At 54.7% G+C, this 17475-nt stretch overlaps 7 protein-coding genes across 7 annotated transcripts; 2 read left to right on the forward strand and 5 right to left on the reverse strand.

The window, feature by feature from the left end:
* Window positions 1-969: 969 nt before the first annotated feature.
* On the reverse strand, window positions 970-3907 carry QC763_100800 (uncharacterized protein; the record flags this gene model as incomplete). Its single annotated transcript, XM_062906626.1, has 2 exons — window positions 1531-3907; window positions 970-1481 (listed from the first exon to the last, which is right to left on the reverse strand). Exons 1-2 carry the CDS (start codon window positions 2312-2314, stop codon window positions 970-972), a joined length of 1296 nt encoding a protein of 431 aa, XP_062769407.1. The 5' UTR covers window positions 2315-3907.
* Window positions 3908-4118: 211 nt separating this feature from the next.
* Window positions 4119-4748, forward strand: QC763_0000250 (uncharacterized protein; the record flags this gene model as incomplete). The annotated part of the gene is made up of 2 exons (XM_062905019.1): window positions 4119-4347; window positions 4693-4748. The coding sequence occupies 2 exons, from the start codon at window positions 4119-4121 to the stop codon at window positions 4746-4748; spliced, it is 285 nt and encodes a 94-aa protein (XP_062769408.1).
* An 849-nt stretch (window positions 4749-5597) lies between these two features.
* Window positions 5598-8091, forward strand: QC763_100790 (uncharacterized protein; the record flags this gene model as incomplete). Its single annotated transcript, XM_062906625.1, has 3 exons — window positions 5598-5892; window positions 5947-7809; window positions 7868-8091. 3 exons carry the CDS (start codon window positions 5598-5600, stop codon window positions 7978-7980), a joined length of 2271 nt encoding a protein of 756 aa, XP_062769409.1. The 3' UTR covers window positions 7981-8091.
* QC763_100780 (uncharacterized protein) lies at window positions 8092-9516 on the reverse strand. The gene is made up of 2 exons (XM_062906624.1): window positions 8347-9516; window positions 8092-8290 (listed from the first exon to the last, which is right to left on the reverse strand). Exons 1-2 carry the CDS (start codon window positions 9492-9494, stop codon window positions 8158-8160), a joined length of 1281 nt encoding a protein of 426 aa, XP_062769410.1. The 5' UTR covers window positions 9495-9516; the 3' UTR covers window positions 8092-8157.
* A 303-nt stretch (window positions 9517-9819) lies between these two features.
* Window positions 9820-11302, reverse strand: QC763_100770 (uncharacterized protein; the record flags this gene model as incomplete). The annotated part of the gene is made up of 3 exons (XM_062906623.1): window positions 9820-10394; window positions 10451-10997; window positions 11060-11302. The coding sequence occupies 3 exons, from the start codon at window positions 11300-11302 to the stop codon at window positions 10036-10038; spliced, it is 1149 nt and encodes a 382-aa protein (XP_062769411.1). The 3' UTR covers window positions 9820-10035.
* Window positions 11303-13388: 2086 nt separating this feature from the next.
* Window positions 13389-15167, reverse strand: QC763_100760 (uncharacterized protein; the record flags this gene model as incomplete). Its single annotated transcript, XM_062906622.1, has 1 exon — window positions 13389-15167. The coding sequence occupies one exon, from the start codon at window positions 15165-15167 to the stop codon at window positions 13389-13391; it is 1779 nt and encodes a 592-aa protein (XP_062769412.1).
* A 308-nt stretch (window positions 15168-15475) lies between these two features.
* On the reverse strand, window positions 15476-17435 carry QC763_100750 (uncharacterized protein; the record flags this gene model as incomplete). The annotated part of the gene is made up of 2 exons (XM_062906621.1): window positions 15476-16064; window positions 16117-17435. The coding sequence occupies 2 exons, from the start codon at window positions 17433-17435 to the stop codon at window positions 15797-15799; spliced, it is 1587 nt and encodes a 528-aa protein (XP_062769413.1). The 3' UTR covers window positions 15476-15796.
* Window positions 17436-17475: the final 40 nt, after the last annotated feature.

The following is a 17475-nucleotide window of genomic DNA, read 5'->3' on the forward strand; positions in this document are numbered from 1 at the left end:
CCCGGATCGAGCCTAGTGCTGCTGGTGCCAGCAGGCGCACCGCATGGTTGAGGCGCTTGGCGGAGCTGCATGGTTCGAGACCCCTGTTTCGCTGGCAGCGTTTGCAACAGCGCAAGATGGCCATCATGAGACGCCGTCACGACTCACCACCCACAGCCCAGCTGGGCAGCGATTGTCGATGGAGTCTTTCCAAGAAATCTTCTGGAATTTCCCTTCATCTGATAGTGGAGATGGGGGGAGATGGGCGTGGACCCTGATCGTCATTGCGATCCAAATTCCCTCAGATCATCTCCACATCCAACCCTAACCCCGTAGTTGGCGGTGGTCGTCCGCTCTCCTTGCCGAATTTGAGGTCAGACACTGATGAAGGCATGGCGAGAAAAGGATGTCCAGATTGGGTAAAAATCACAGCTTACCGAGAAATCATGCGGCTCCAGGCGCGTCTGTTGGCGGTGTGTGTGGCTGCTTGCTGTCACTCGCTTTCTTTTTGCGGGCAGTAGGGATGGCACTCCCACGGGCAGCCAATCGGAGAAATACCAGGATCTCGTCCAAGCTGAAAAGCCGTTTGAGAAAACACCAGGCCAGCTGAAAACCCCTGCTTTGGCCAACAAGATCGGATTCCAGGCGCCACCACCATCATTTCCTTCTCAAAATTGTTGGCATCCGCTCCTTTCGTGTTGGCTTGGTTTTTGAGGATCCGTCCGGAGATGCGCCTGCCGTGACACAACTGCACCTGCGACTGCACCTGCGACTTTATTTTTATTCCCACCTTTTGAAGCCGCCTTCTCGGGTGCTCGTGATCCTTCCTATATTGCAAGAGGCTAGCGCACCTATCTGCATGTCATCGCACGGTCCCGCTTGGCAACACATCCACCCAGCATCCACTTTGCACATCAGATCATCGTTATGGATTGTTTTCTTGATACATGGAATGTTGGTGCCAAAATCCTCAAGTTCTTTCTTTCGACACTAGTAGAGAGACTTCTCGGCCCAGCCCAACCGCTCACTCCCCTGGTCAAACACGATAAAGGCTGCTTTGAGGGCTATATCGCCCCAGATGGTAAACCCGACACCGCTGTCACTCTGCATCCCTCCGAAGCACCTCAAACTACTGGTGTCGATTTTCGAGTACGCGAGGTAACTGCCTGGAATCCTGATCATCTGACCGTTCCCGGTCCCAAAGTAAAAGTCGGGAGTCGTCGAGTCGTTACACTCAAACGTGTATCCGCCTTGAGAGGCATCGTACTTGGCGCTGGCAATCCGGCCATAAAAAGCTTCACATACGCCCTCGGGCAAAAGGAGCAGGGTAGTACCCGTGTCCGCAATGCCGTGAATGCGTGTATTGTTGAAGCTGCCCGTCGTGCCAACTTGGAACCCGGGCGACACCCAGCTCCAGAAGCCGTCGCTGCTGTTAACTGGAACATATGTAATGTTCCCCGTGTAGGCCCCGTCGTCGATGTACCCAAAGTTGTAACGGCCAGCTGTGTATCAGGTTAGTACGGAACAGCAATTGCAGGGGTCGTGACTTACGGGCGCCAGACTTGAGATCAGCCGTAAACACCGGCGAGTCAAGCCCGGGCATGGCTTTTTCAAAAAAAGTCTTTTGCTTGTAGGGCATCACCGTGTTGATGATGCCAAAGCCTAGGCCCACCAAGCCGTCATTGTCAGAGTCGGCTGTGAACTCTTCCGAGACCTCCCTGGCTGCTTCCACAGCCTGAGTCGACACCGTCAAGTCACCAATGGTGACTGTGTCGACGTAGACATCCCCGCTCGAGTAGCTCTGGTCCCCGTACGTGATCTTCCACGAGTATCCCTCCATCTTGTCCGCCGTGGTACTCGCGTTGGGGTCATAAAGAGTCTGCCCGTTGATCATGCTCTCCTTGAGCAATGTGCTAAAGACCCAGAAATCACTGGACCCCGTGTCAAGGTCGAGGTTGAGCTGTTGAGCGGGTGTGCCAAGGGAAACGGGCATCAGGTATTCGACATCGTATGACTTGGGTGAGTTCTGGACGCTGCCTCTGTCATTTTCATCGTCATCGTCATCGTCATCGTCTGCTCCCTCGATTTCGGCACGCTTTTGGTTTCTTGCTCTCCGAACCCGTTTGACTGCCGCCTTTAGGTCGTGCGGAACAGGCGCGCCGTACTTGCGCAGTGTTCTTTCAAGCTCAAGTGGGCCGTTGCGTACGAACTTGGGGTTGTGCACCTGTGTCAACGATGCTGTGCCCTTTTGGACCGTGTTGCCGACGGCGACCGGTGCTAATGCGGTGGAAGCGGTCAAGAGACCTGCGAAAACGAGAGACTTGATGATCGCCATGCCGGGCGACCAACTGTGTTGGAGTGGTCGGATACCAAGAATGAGAGGCGAGGATAATTGTCAAACAGAAACAATTTCTACTTATGGAACTCGCGAATAGAAAAGGAAAGAACGCCTTTTCTCGTGGACCTGCCCATGGAGGGTCCCGGGATAGGTCTTGCGGCCGGGACAGCTTAGGCCCGCTTCCAGCAAAGCAGTGCGCCTTGAATGAGTGGTACCTTCTGTTGTGTTCTGTTTGCCTCGGATTTTAGATATAGGTTGTGGTACGCGATGCCTCCTGTGACGGACAAGGCAACTACACCGAGGCTCGATTCGGAAGCATGTCGGACCTTTTCGTGTTCAGGTTTGCAAGCACATGCTGTTGATGGAATCAAAAGAAGAGAAAGAACAAGGGGGTCACTCTCTGTCTAACGTCCATCTTAATCTCATAGGCTTCGTGTGACCTCGTCCTCCGGGCCACACCACGAGAGCAAACACCCTGTGTAGACTTGGCCCGATCGCCGTGGCCATGATCCTTTTGCTGAAGACGCATCACTTCGAGGGGAATTGTCTTGTTTGGTTGGTTTGAAAAGCATGGCACGGACATCTTCAATGAGAGTAACCAAGGTGTTCATAGATCCGAGTGACTGGACGTGATTTCGGGTATGCATACAATTTGATGTTTATAGCACTGTCGACGGGAGTCTGTTTCGTCCCAGCGCCCTGGCCGGGTGGATATTAAGGTCGAGTGCTTGGACCCGTGCAGTCACGGTCGAAGTTGCTGCAAAGCGACCCTGCAGATGCAGTCCAAAGTTTAATGACGGCGATCATTCTCGCAAGAGACCCAAGATGGTGGTCGATGGTAGGTGGGGATGGATGCTCGCAATACCAAGGTGACAAATTCTGGGTACTTAGCTGGCACCTTAGTGTAGGGACATTTTGCGTGTGCATCGTAGGCAAGCATCAAGGACAAAGTTAGCAGAAAGGTCTCAGAATATGTCAGTGGAAAGCCACGTTGAATCCAGGATTCCAAGAAACAACTTCACCCTTGTTCAAAACAGCAACTCAAGTCCACGAAAGGGATGCTTCCCCTCGGGGGCTCGAGGTACCCACGTACTTCACCAGGTTACCACCGCAGGGTAACAGCCATGCGTCTGAACCTCTGGAGGTAGGTATCTGGGTGTCTCGGAGGGCAATTAAGGTAAGCTTGCCCACTCTCTTTCCTAGTGAAGAGAATTCTTGTGCAGAGGTCGCGAAAGGGAAGGTGTCGATATGGCGGCGGGAATACCCGGGTAGAACTTTAGGAACAATTGAGCGATATTTGTGTTCTACCTTCCACGTTCAACACTGAGGCGGTCCGGCTTCGGCGGCGCAGGTCCAGACTGTCATGTGTATTTTGGGGTGCCATTTCCCACTCTGCAACTCAAGAGGTATCGCCTGATATGCCACCGCAAAGTTGCATTTGGGGAAGGTCAAGATGGATATCAGATCTTCCGTTAAGGCCACAGCGAATGTTGCTCTTGTCTGCCAATGCAGCTCCCAAAGGTCAGGATGTAGATGGTGGCACAGGAGGAGCAGGCAAGCGACCTTCTTGTTCCGGACAAATCGACTCACTTCATAGGCCAGCACTGTCTGGATGGTGGGAAGGCGGGGAGGGTGACCCGCATTTCACAACGTTCGTCAAGGATTTTAGCTCCCGCAGCCCACCCTAGTCTCCAACCCCACAACACAGTGTCCGGCTTGTCTCTTCACCGTGAAGAACACGCCCACAGCACCAACATCATCAAACGCGTTGATGAAGGAGGAACTTTTATAGCATTTCGCAATGGACATGCTCTTCCATGATGAGGGGGAACCTGTCCGCCAGCCTATCCAGCCTTCTACTTTGCCATCCCTGATCTTCACGTGGGTTTTCCCTCGCGTAACACAAAATCGTAGATGGCAAAAGTGCGGTGCAGTTACTGGCCACGGTTCGACCCTTGCCAAGAATAACACTGATGGATCATCTTTCAACTACACCCGATGGAGCAAGAGCATAGAGAAGAGCAGCAGCGGTATGGATACTTTTGTCATCTATCGTCCTTTTGCCTTTTCTTCTGCCCAATCTCAACGTGATGGATACTACAGCGCCAAGCCGATTCCAGAAGTCTGGTCCGATTCCATGGCGTTTGGCTTCAAGGTCGTCCACCCCTTCTCCCGGCCAATGAAACATGGGACCAGCCGAGAGTTACACGTGGAGCGGGGCAGGACAAGCTCATTGATGAGCCGGCCAAGCTTCCTTCTCTTCTCGGCATGGCGGCAGTTGCAGACTGAAGCAATGGCCAAGCTTCTTACGCAAACCATTCCCCTGACATCAAAAGCCAATGACATTGACCATCAAGAAGCCCACCCCCCGGCAGCGATAACGGCCTCTCTTGATGACAGAGATATCGACTCCATGCACACTGACGTTTGATGCCGCGCCAACATCTTATCAGCTCAAGTCACAACATCAACATTCCAATGAGACAGCCGGCTGCACCGATGGTTGCCCAGACGCCAGACGGGTACCCAGACAGCTGCCCAGACGGGCGTGAAGCAGCAAGCAACAGGCTAAAGCCCCCAGGGATGTCACTTGCCAGATCGGCGGGGAATTCTTCGCGCCGTCTGCAGCCAGACAGCTTGCGCCATCAAGACCTGACAAGCGAGTTTAATATCATGACTCTCCCCCCTCAGAACCTAGTGGGCTACCGACCTGCCTATTACGGGAATTCTTGTCGCTCCGGCGAATCGACTGACGGCCGACTGGGCGGACTGCTACATTGCCGTGCATAGATGGGTTGATCTGTTCAACGCCTGCGGTTGGTTGCCCGCAGGAGCTTTCTCCAACTTCCAATATGCATCCGGCAGACCGTTTCATCGGCGCCTCTGCTGCTTATCTCTGGGGTGGCCTGCGATCAAGCTGATGGTCGCCTCTTGTGGCAATGGTCGAGGTGGGATGACACACAAGCCCTAAGCAAGTCCCCAGATAACCACCGACATGAGTAAAGCACATTCTGTTTTCGGCTTGGTCCCCGCCTCGAACCTCGGTGATGGTACTGACAGTAGAGCATCCTCAGGTAGGTACCGTGTAGCGTGCCGATCAAGCTTGGGGCCGAGTTCCTGGGGGACGTAACACAATGATTAAATACCCAGCTGCCCGACCCCAAGCGGTTCCGTGGGCTTCTGTCTCCCTTGCATTCCACGATTTCCCTTCAAAACTGCCCCCATCGCCTCTGGGGGAAGTGGTCAACAACATACAGCACACCACACTACACCGCCCGCCATGGCTGACGAGGAGAAGAGGGCGCTCGAGACCACCACGGCCTCGGGCACCATTCGCCCATTCTCTGAAGGCCAACCACCCATCGAAGGTCCCAATGAGCTCAAAACGGAACTGACGGTTGGGAATTCAGAAAAGGACCATGGATCCGACGGTGCCGAGGAGGAGGAGGAGGATTTGTGGAAGCCGCTGAAGATGGAAGCCGATATTCCCTATGAGGAGAATCCGCTTACCATCAGAGCCGTTGTTGTTGGTTGCATTCTGGGCTCTCTCGTCGCTGCTTCCAACTTGTACCTTGGTGAGCGATCTTGTCTGCTCTTCTCCAGACGTGTTGGTTAATCATCATGTTCAGGTCTCAAAACTGGCTTCACCTTCAGCGCCAACATGTTTGGTGCCATTTTCGGTTATGGTATCCTCAAGTTTATGGAAAAGTCTGGTGGGCAGATTCCCATCATCGGCGGTTTGTTCGGTCCGCAGGAAAACTCCATCGTCCAGGCTGTCGCGACGGGTGCGGGTGGTACCGGCGGCATCTTCGTCGCCGCCATCCCCGCCATGTACCGTCTCGGTGTGATGCCCGAGGGCCACTCGCCCATGGATGACATTGGTGCCATCTTCACTATCACCCTGGTTTGCTCCTTTGTGGGACTGTTCTACGTAACGCCTCTCCGCAAGTTCTTCATTGTCCAGGTCGCCCGTGAGCTGAAGCTCATGTTCCCCACGCCGACCGCCGTCGCTCTTACCATCCGTTCCATGCACGCCGGCGCTGCCGGTAGCCTTGACGCCATGAAGAAGCTTAAGTGCCTCATGATCTGCTTCGTGGGAGCTCTGATTCACCGTGTCGTCTCGTACTACGCCATCGGCATCCTGTACGACTGGCACTTCTTCACGTGGATTCACATCTGGAGCGGCTACACCAGCTGGGCGCTCAATATTGAATCCTGGGGCTGGTATTTTGAATGGACCCCGGCCTTTATCGGTTCCGGCATCTTGATCGGTCTCAACCCCGCCATTTCCATGTTTGCCGGTGCCGTCATTGCCTGGGGTCTTATTGGTCCCCTGCTCGTGCACTACGGCGAATGCATCGGCATCCAGTTGTCTGAGGATCCCCAGTGGGACTCTTACTACAGTTTTGCCTCCCTCAGGAACCTCGGCACGGTTACGCCCTCTCCTCGATACTGGCTTCTCTGGCCCGGTGTCATGGTCATGGTGTGCTCGTCCATGGCCGAGCTCTTTGTCCAGTACAAGGTCATTTGGAGCGGCGTCAGCACCATCTGGAACCAGGGCTGCGGTGGCATCAACGGAATGTTGGTCAAGCGTGGCAAGTCCAGCAACTTCTTCGCCAAGCACGGCGCACCCAAGGTCAGGAGCGAGAGCATGGTTGAGGATCCTTTCCCACCAGAGCAACAGGTCAAGAACTGGATGTGGCTCGTTGGCCTTCTCGTGACGGTCGTCATCTCCATGATCATCTTCCACTTCCAGTGGGAGATGAACCCCGGTCTTACCCTGTTGGCCATCCTGCTTGCCTTCCTCTTCTCGTTCCTCGCCATCCAGATCGGCGCTGTTACCGACACGACCCCCCTGACGGCCGCCGCCAAGGCCTCGCAGCTCGTCTTTGGTGCCGCCACCTCGGGAGGTGGTTTCAGCATCAAGCATGCCCAGAAGCTCAACTTGGTGGCCGGTGGTATTGCTTCTGGCGGTGCTGATGTGGCTGCCGCCCTTGTCGGTGATTTCAGAACCGGTTTCTTGATCGGCACATCGCCCATCAAGCAGTGGGTTGGACAATGCATTGGCAGTTTCGTCTCGGTGTGGCTCGCACCAGGTCTGTTTGTCCTCTTCACGTCGGCCTACCCCTGCATCTGGAAAGGTGAGGCCGAGGGTGAGAACTGCGCTTTCGACGTCCCCTCCGTGTCCGCCTGGGCTGCCGTGGCCGAGGCTGTCACGGACCCCAACGTCAAGATTCCCTTTAGCAGCGGCATGTTTGCCATTGCCATGGGTATCTTGTCTGTTGCGCAGGTCGTCTTCCGTCATTTTTACCTGGTGGGCGAGCGTGAAAAGTACCGCAAGTGGCTGCCCAACTGGGGTGCCATCGCCCTCTCCTGGGTCATCCCCGCCCCGGTGTTTGCCAACGCTGCGTTACTGGGTGCCATCATCGCCGCGCTGTGGAGAAAGTACAACATGCGCACATGGGACATTTACGGCTATGCTGTGGCAGCTGGTGAGTTATTTTTAGTGTTTGGTTTCATAACATGTGACTGACTGTGTTGTTCAAACAGGTTTCATTGCCGGCGAGGGTCTTGGTGGTGTTGTGGGCGCTGTCCTTACGCTGGCCGGCGTCGACGGAGCAGTCAAGGGCACACAGATTGCCTGCCCACTCAACTCTTGCTGATACGTTCGTTGAGCGGGTTGTACATGATTGCTTCTTGTGTTTATGGTTGGATATGATTTAAATGGGTGTAATGATTTGAAAGCAGCGTATACCATTGATTTTCTTCTCAAATAATTGGATTCATGATGTTTATTGTGCAGAGAGTGATGATGCTACAGCTATCTTGAATTTCCCAGCCTACGCCTGCGGAACGGCAGTTGCCCAAGGGTACGATGTGGCCAGAGGTATGTTGTAGGTGCCCAGGCTGTGAAAGTTTCTGGTGGTGGTGGTGTTGAAAAAGATCTTTTGCACAAAGGGCAGGATCCCGTTACTGCTTCGGTCAGCATTTTCTTCCACACAAATTGATCAGGCATGCGGAAAACGTACAATCCGCTCATATCACAATGTCCTCCGCTCCTGACATTGATTCCAATCTTGTCCCCCGCCCCAAGCCAGTCATACACCACCTTGGCCGCTGGGAAAATGACGGTTGCCGTCCCTTTGCTGTTCACAAACTGGTCGCCCGTTCCCTGGTCGATAATCAACGCCCGCGGAGCGATGGCAGCGGCAATGGTGTGCGCGTCAAAGGGCAGGTTCTCGTGGTGGTTCATAAAACTCCCCAGCTTGGAATTCGACCACCACCCGGCACCCTGCTTGCTGTTCTCGAGGTTCTCCCCCTGCCCGGACAGCGTAAAGTACCGGTACGGTCCCAGCCCCTGAACGCCAGAAGACATGGGCATGGTGACGGTGATGCGCTTGTCAAACAGCCCCGCGACCAGGGCGGCTTTCCCCAGACGGGAGCAGCCAGTCACACCGACGCGGTAGGGGTCGATTTCTGGGACGGTGAGCTGGATCGCGTCGAGGGTGCGGTGGAAGCCCCAGGCCCAGGCGGTCAGGACGCCAATGTCGCGGCCGTTGTAGATGCTCCAAAAGGCTCCCGTCTTGGAGTTGCTGTCGGGGGCCACGGTGGTGTAGTCGAACTGGGCGACGGCGATGCCGGCTTGGAGGTAGGGCTGGTTTTGCATGCCGCCTATGTTGATCACGACGGGCGCCGGACGGGAGCTGCTCGCTCCGGAGGGCAGCTGGATGGTGGCCCTGAAGGAGCCGCGTTTGTTTTGGGGACCCGTGACGGTGATTTGCAGGGTCGTGCCTGACCGGGTGGCTTCGACCTTTTCCTGGGTTGGGTCGGGGTAGTACCCGAATTGGTATTCTTGGAGGAGCTGGAGGATCTCGGGTTGGCGGCACTGGTACCACTCAGCACGGGATTTGATGCGGTTGGGGGCGTTGCCGGTCATGACATCGCGGGCAAAGGTCGAGGAACCGGCGGCGTTGTCGGTGGTGGTGTACTTTAACGGTAAAAAGGGGTCAGGGAGCGAGGACTGGAGTGGGAGTTGTTGCCAGGTCGGGAAGGGAAAAGGCAAGGGTGCGCATTGGACTTGACGGGGGGAGATCTCTTGGTCATTCTCACTCGATGCTGGTGCCGCAGCCGATAAAACGGCTGCTGTCGCCGCAGTGAAGAGAATGGAGTAACGCATGATGACTTGCTCTTGGACAGGTATCTAGCGATTTGCTCTTCAAGAAGCTGCACTCCGGCCTTGTCTGATATAAGACGGCCAAGAAAAGCTGGGGTACATCAACCTCGTGGCATTAATCCCCGAACCCGTGCATCCCGTCACCCGGATGCTTGGTCCTTGTGGGGTAAAGCCGTGTTGATGATGGGTTGATCCGTATTAGCCATATTGACGCGGCGTAAAAGGTGCCGGGCAAACAAGGCACTCTGGGAGTTCTGTCATATATATCAGAGGCTTGATCGGGAACAAGATTCAAAACACACAACGTGTGAGGGTTACAGTCTAGATTTATCCGTCTTGTGTTTCCACCAACTGCAATCACCTGGCGTTTGTTGTTCAATAAAGAAGAGAAATATTTCCTGAAACCAGGTATTATAGAACCGAACTGGGATGTTGAGAATCAGTTTTCAAACCTGACAGCGCCTTTTCTCCAGAACCTCCTTTCAACCGGCCGTCACTTCATTCCAGGAACAAAAGAAAAGAACATGACAACAGGGCCGGACCCCTAAACCTTCTGGGCCGTCTTTTCATCCTCATACTGAACAGTGAATTCAGTGACCTGGGCAATGCCGTTCTTGCCTGGGTTCATCTTCTCCCCGTTTTGCACCAGGATTCCTCGGTCGCTCTGGTCGTCGTCACCCAGTCGGTGAAGCTCGAGATCGCTGCCGGTGGGGGCGGGCCGGCTGGAGATGGTGATCATTCTGCTGCGGTTGCCACTGGCACCGGTTTCCTTGACGTAGCCGCTGTGGTATTGTCTCGAGGTTTTGGCGTCACGAACGAGAACACGAAGCATGGGGATAGAGGCGGCGATGATCGAAGCGGAAACCTCGGCGTTGCCCCAAATCCAAAGGTCAATGGCATCGGCTATTTTAAGGTCGGTCAGCAAAATGTCCTTCTCTACAGCAGTCTGGGGGACCTACCAAAATCCTCAGACAACATGACATTGACCATGCTGGTCTTGATGATGGCCGTGATTCCAGCAAAAATACCCATGCTCATGGCGATACCCACACCGATCTTCTCGCTGTTTCTCATCTGGAGGCCCCAGAGAAACTTCCACGGGAGCATGGCAAGTGTCAAGTCCATAAAGGCCGAATACGAACCCGAAAAGATGTTGTAGCGAACCAAGATGTGCGGCGCCCAGCACGTGCCCTCGACGAACATGTCCCAGACTTTTTGGATAGGCGTGCAAGAGACCCAGGGAAACAAGGCGGACAGGCCCATGGCGATGTTCATGCTGATGATGCAGAACCAGGTGACCTTTTTGATCCAGCCGTCGGTGAGGTGAAGCAAGGTGATGCCGAAGGATGTCTTGGACCACACGGCAGCTGTGACGGAGAGGGTGCCCGAAATGTTCATGGGAAGCAAAAGGTGAATCATGTTCTCCATGGGGAAATCCCAAATGTGTTTGCCGTATCCCATTGTGGTCATGTAGGTCATCAAGGAAGATTCGGCGGTGATGCACAACTTGGCTCACGCGTCAGCACTGGGGACCTAGACAAGAGAATTGGGGGTATCGTGAGACTTACGATAGCTCCAATGAGAAAGTAATCATCCCACCACAAACTCTGCCTCTTGAGCATCCGGCAGTAGAGTCTCAGAGCCAAAAAGGCGCCAGCGACACAAGTAAGGGTCCAGACGCAGGCCACGAGTTTTGGACCGGCATCGTCGTGAGGAAGGGCGGCGAGCTCGGCGGGAGTGAGCGCGACTGGGGTGGCGAACTGGTCCGGTTTGGTGCCGTCCTCTTGCGTAGTGAGGACTACGTCGGCCATCGTTGGTTGTCTGAATGTCGATCCGAAACTCGCCGGAAAGCTAATATAAGGTGAACGAAACAAAGGTAACGAATGTATGGAAGAACACAACCCCAACTGCCAACGGTTGGGCGGCTGGATCGACCTGTGAAGCGAACAAAGATCTGCAGATGCTGGAGATCGAGATTATCAAGGCAGCCGAGATGATCAGGGGACCGGTGGGAGGGAGGCGGTTGGAATTGTTATACAGAATATCAAAGATGGAAAGGATCGGAAGACACCCACTCAACAGCTGTGGATAAACTGAGACCTAATACCATGGAACTATCATGCCCCCGGGCTTCCCTTCCTTATCGACGTTTCTGCCGAGGGGTGGCCCTTGTCGTACCGACCTCCTGGGCTGGCAAGCAAACCCTGAAGGACAGGGGATTGTGTTGTGTGCAGCCTGGTGGAGAGGGTTGGCTTAGCCGGAAACGGAAAGGGGTAGATCGAGCCCAGAACTATTGTGGATGTTTCGTTTGGGTTTTTGTTTTCGACTAGCATGGTCCCCGAAGCTTCCATATCGACATCAAGGGGCGCCGCCTAGGGTCACCGCGTAGCGTAGGGACTTGACCATTGATTCGTTTCTGTTCTGATGGATCCTTGGCCCTACTTTGCCAATAGTTTGGGATGTTGCTGTCACACTCAAGGACAGAGAGGAGAAAACGTGGCCTATAATTTCTTATTCTTCGACATGATGCCATTCTGCGAACAGCATCCTCCACGGGCCAAGCAGCGTTTTTGTTTGTTTCCGCTCCTCGCGTGACTTGACAGCGGCAGTTGCACCTCTGTAGATACTGTATGCTTGTTAACATATATGCCTGCAAGAGCCTTGACGAGACGTTTGTGATCTCAGTCACCTAGTTTTGAATGTTACCCTGAGGTCGCGCTGCTAATAACAGGCTTCCCCGCGTGCACGTTGCCGGGACCCTAGTGTGTTGTAGTGAATATCTCTAGTTCCACCTTCACAAGCCACCCTTTTTTCTTTTTCTTCTTTAGGTCGTCTGTGTGGTAGACTTTGCTTGTTGCTTTTCTCCTCGCTAGCTCCCAAGCGACTGGTGGCCCACGAGGATCTTTTCGGTGGAGCCTAACTTGTTTGGCGAGATCGATCAACAGTGCTCACAGGGCGATGCTGAGGAGTCAAAATCGGACGGTGGAGACGGGAAAAACAGAGAGGCCCAAGCTTGTTCTTCTTTTTGATAAAAAAGCGGCATGAAAACGGCTGGCTCTTCCCGGCCGAGGCGGACCGGCAACGGCCAACGGGTGGTGCGTCCGAGCGAGCCCCCGTGAATCCCGCGGTTATTCTGACCGAAGAAAAATTGAAGGATTTCGAACCCGGACAACACGTTTCGGCACACGGCAGTGCCCGATCACAGGCACCAGTCAAGCTCCCTCGCCCAGTCCCCGAACCCCGACCCTACCAGCGATTCTCCTTCCTGTTGTGGTGATCTGGCAAATTGTTGCCTCTACCAATTTAAACTTTTCGACGACTGGGCCCACGCCTCTGGTGCCTGTGGGGTACGTGCTGGGATGCCCTGCCCTTGTGTATGGCAGAAGCTGGGATCAATTCTTGCGCGGCACTGTGGAGTACCGATCACAAGGCTTGGGATGGCCTCAGCTCTTGCTTGGGTCTTGATATCAAGATGCTAGCTGATGACAACACCGCCTTCTCTCAGCACGACGACGATGCCGCAAAGACTCTCCACCAATAGAAACCTAACGCGGCATCGCCAGCCGACAAAAGATGGGCCAGGTGGACTAGCTCTACTGGTCTGTGACGCCGGCGTTGGCTCGGTCCATACGGAGTATATGGATGGATATGCGGTCCTATAGGAAGAGGGCCGGAGTTGCTTAGCGAGCATTTAAATCTTGATGGGGTTGAAAGCTCGGACGCTTTAATACCGCCGTGCTGGAGCCGAAAGATAATATGCATAAATGTCAGGGGTCGCATTGGGCTGACCAAATATGAGTTCAATATACACCAAGAGGATGCCATCCAAAAAGGGCATGTCCAACTGTCTATGCACAGGGCCAGGTAGATATACAATATCAACTCAGGCAACCACCCCTACCCAGATTTGGGCTGTGCTCGGGCCTTTTCGGTTTGTGTAGTTGCCGCTGGCATCTTGGCTGATGCTTTGCTTGATCCCCAAAACAGACCATCAACATCCAATCCCACCACCTTGAGAGCTCCGCAGGCAATGTACACCACCAGCCCAACAACAGCGATGAGATCCAGAATGTGCACCAGCCACCACAGGTGCTGCGTCCCCAGCGGGCAGGTGTCGTAGTCGGCCTTCCACTGCCAGCTCTCCTCGTCAAACCAGATGCTCAACAAGCCTGCGTTTCCGCCAAAGTCTCCCATCATGCTCCTGACGGTGATCTCTCTGACGCCCGGGACACCCTCCGCTTCTTTTCCCACCGTCTTTTCCCTCACCGCTTGCCTCCACCGCTTCACCTGCCACTCCAACTCTCCACCCTCGGCCGTCTGGTTCACATAATGGTACGTGTCACATCCAGCATGGTCGTGGCCGTTGAGAATAATGCCTCTTCTCCCCTTGCCGCCGCCCGGGGCACTGGAAGAAGCCGACATGCCCAAGATTCCTTCCAGAAAGCCTTTTGACGCGGCAACACTGAGCTGGTTTTGCTCCTTCAGAGTCCCGTCGTGCGAGTGGAATTCGAAAAAGGGCTGGTCGACGCAGACACCGGTTGGTTTGTACAGCGGGATGTGGGTCAAAATCACGGTATAGTGCCCCTCAAACTCGACTGCGGCTGCGGTGTTGATGACATTGTTGATAAAGGTATAAGTATCATCTTGCAGTTGGGTCGAGAGCGCCGGGGTGTCGAGGTTCATGTCGTTGAGCACCACCAATCTCAGCTCAGGGATCAGCCTGGTGGACTCGGTGTTGGTGTCGGGATCATATAGAGTCTTGCTGTCAAAACCTTCGGGCAGGGGCAGCTCAAACCGCAGCTCGTAGTTGATCTTTCCAAACGCCTTCTCGAAGCGCGCCGTCAGATTCGTGGTGATGTCTCCCGCATAGCCAATGTCGTGGTTGCCCGCCACGTTGATGATGCGCCTGGCCCAGGTGGTGTCATTGTCAAAGCGGGAGAGGTACCCGGACAGATCGTACTCCTCGGCCGGATACGCCTGCAGAGAATTGGGCACCTTTTCTGCGCCGCGAAAGACACGGTTCCAGTATCGGTTCGCGCGCTTGGTGAACTCGGCCTCGTTGAGCCACTGGCTACCGACAAGATCGCCCAATACCGTTACGTGTGTGGGGCGAGTCCACCAGTGGACAGACCGATAGATGTGGGCAAGGTAAAAATCGTTGCCGAACAGGTCGATGATCTTGCGGACCGACTCAAAAAAGTTGAAGGTGTCCTCTAGCAGAATATCGACAACATCGTGGAGGGCTTGCTTGATGCCGAGTCGCGACAGCTTAAAGTTGCGAACGAGAGATTTCGCATGGGGGAAAACGCCGAGGTATTCAATCGGAATCGAGGTAGAACCCTCCAACTGCGGATCGCCGAGGGTCAGGAGACGGAAAGGGGCTTTTTTCGAGGGGAGCGCCGGGGCGGGAGGTTCCTCGATGCTCGAGTTGATCGCTGTCGCTGTCGCTGTCGCCGTCGCATTGGCGAGAAAAGCGGGGACCCAGTGGGATTTGGCCGTTTCGAGGAAAGGCGACCGTGTTTCCGACGACGAAGACGGCGGCAGCGGAAATGCGCAGGCGCCAAAAACTGGGTACAGGTAGAGATAAATCGTCAGGGCGATGGAGACGGGAATGAGGACGCGCAAGACATGGCGAAGAATCGCCATCGGCTTTGGGAAGCTGCAGAATCGCGTCATGACATTTTCTTTTTGAAGATTACAAATTACAAGAAAATCAGAAAGGAGCGAGGAGAAGGAAAAAAGAATGAGGAAAATAAAAATCCGTTGTTGGCGTCGTCGAGGTTGATCATCAGGTTCGATTGAAACAATGGAAACGTCCCAGAAAAAGTTGGACCCCGAAAGTGGCACTTGTCAGCGAGCGTGTGCCACTGCAACGTCAAAGTCGAGTCGCGGCACGGCATGTCAACGGCACATCAGTCGCGGCGGCGGTTGGTTGGTTGGAGGCGAGGGTTAGGGTCCACTTGAAAATAGGAGGCCCCTTGTCATTTCATTGGACATCAGCAAAGTAGTGAATGACTGTTTTATTCTTCTACCCTCGAGCTAAGAAGTTCTTGCCAGAGTGGCCCAACTCGACAGCACAAGAATATCACAAAACACAAAACAAATGCAATGCAAAATGACAGAAAACAAGGAAATAATGAGATAACTAAACGAGTGGCCGCCCAGATATCCAGGCTGCTGTTAGCACAGAAAAAGAGCAATGCAAAAAAGACCAAGGCTCAAACGTCCATCACTGATCTAATCCAATCCCAGTCATCCATCCTCATAAATGCTTTTGTTGATTTTGTTGAACATTGTCGGCAAGCCTAGGCCTGGACCTTGTTACCCTGGAGCTGACCTTGGTTCTGGCCAGAGTTGTTGGAATCAAAGCGCTGCTGCTGCTGCTGCCCCTGCTGTCCCTGATTCTGGCCGGAGTTGTTGGAATCAAAGCGCTGCTGCTGCTGCCCCTGCTGTCCCTGATTCTGGCCGGAGTTGTTGGAATCAAAGCGCTGCTGCTGCTGCCCCTGCTGTCCCTGCTGCCCTTGGAGGGAGCCTGACATCTTGTCGGCGTCGTTGTTGAAGCAGTCGCGGAGCCTGTTTCTTGGTCAGTTCTCTTGTTCTCACGCCGGGAGAGGCATGAACTCACATGTTGATGTCACCCTGCTGGCCAGCGACGTAGAGGCACTTCTTGAGCTCGTCCTGGATTTGTCCCCATTGCTGTCCCTGATCCGAAGAGCCAAGAACCTTCTCAGCCTTTGCGTCCTGCCCATTGGTCATGCCAGAGTTGGTGTTTTGATGCTCGGCACGGCCAGAAAGACGGCCCTGGTTGTTGTTCTCGCCCTTGTTGAGGAGCTGAGAGGACGAGATACCCTTCTCAAGCTTCTGCTGCATCGGGGTATCCTCCTGATTGTAAGTCTTCATTTGGGCGGGCTGGACAAACTTGGTGGACTCGCTGTCGCCCTCATTGTTGGTGCTGGCGCTGGAGCCCTTGGAGGAAGACTGTCCCTGACCGCGGGGCTGGACCTTCTCATGCTGGGAAATGACAATCGTGGGGACATCCTGCTCCTTCATGGCTGGGTTCTGGTGTTCACCGCCCTTGATAGCGGACTGGAGCTGCCCGTTGGTCGACTGTTGGCCTTGGTTGCCATTATCCAGATGGATTCTCTGGTTTTGACCCTGTGTGAGGCCCTCGTCCTTGTTGACGTTGTTGCCGAGTGGCTGCTCAAGCTGGCCGTTTCTCAGGCGCTGTCTCTCTTGCTCGAGACTGTTCTGGGGGTAGGCGTTGGACTCGAAACGGCCAGCGTTGCCGAGGGCACCAGAGCCCATGGGGCCCTGCTGCTGCTGGCCTTGAACCTCAGAGCGGCGGACTTGGGTCTTGCCCTTGCCCTCTTGCTGGCGCTCAAGGTTCTGCTGCTGCTGGGGACCAAAGAGAAGCTCCCGGATCTTGTCGAGGGTGGTCATGAGCTGCCCATTCTCTTGAACTTGCTGTTGCTGCTGCTGCTGCTGGCCGTTGTTGTTCTTGTGAAGCCCGGAGTTGACCTCGGAGCGGGGCTGGTACTGCTGCTCCTTGGTGAAGGGGATATTGGAGCCGCCAGACGTAGTCGAAAGCTGGAGGCTCTCGTGATTGAGCTCCTTCTTGCCAAGGTAGTCGCCGGACTTGTCGTAGAGACCGTTGTTGCCGGTGTTGCTGCCGCCCATCTGGTTTCCGGAGTCGGCGCCGTGGCCAGCGGCGAACATTAGGTCGTGGGAGCGAGTAGACAGACCACCATTGCCGTTCTGGCGGGTCTTGTCAAAGCGGCCTTGCTGACCCTGTTGACCTTGCTGAGCGCCCTGGTCGTTGCCGCTCGAGATGCGGGTGTTTCCACCGTTGTGGGGGCAGTTGCCGTTTCCGCAGCTGGAGGCGGGAAGGGCTGAGCCTGTTGCCGCAATGGCGATGGTGGTGAGAACGGTGCGAGAAATATGCATCTTGGCGACAAGAGAGGCTTCAACAAGGACAACTTTTTGG

The sequence above is a fragment of the Podospora pseudopauciseta genome, chromosome 1 (assembly GCF_035222475.1).
Source record: "Podospora pseudopauciseta strain CBS 411.78 chromosome 1, whole genome shotgun sequence".
NCBI lineage: Eukaryota > Fungi > Ascomycota > Sordariomycetes > Sordariales > Podosporaceae > Podospora > Podospora pseudopauciseta.

Excerpts from the sequence above, each read along its gene's own strand:
- QC763_100780 (XM_062906624.1), bottom strand. The coding sequence starts at position 9,494 with ATGCGTTACTCCATTCTCTTCACTGCGGCGACAGCAGCCGTTTTATCG. Across the intron at positions 8,291-8,346 it reads CATTGTGATATGAGCGGATT|TAACGGGATCCTGCCCTTTG; the intron begins GTACGTTTTCCG and ends TGACCGAAGCAG.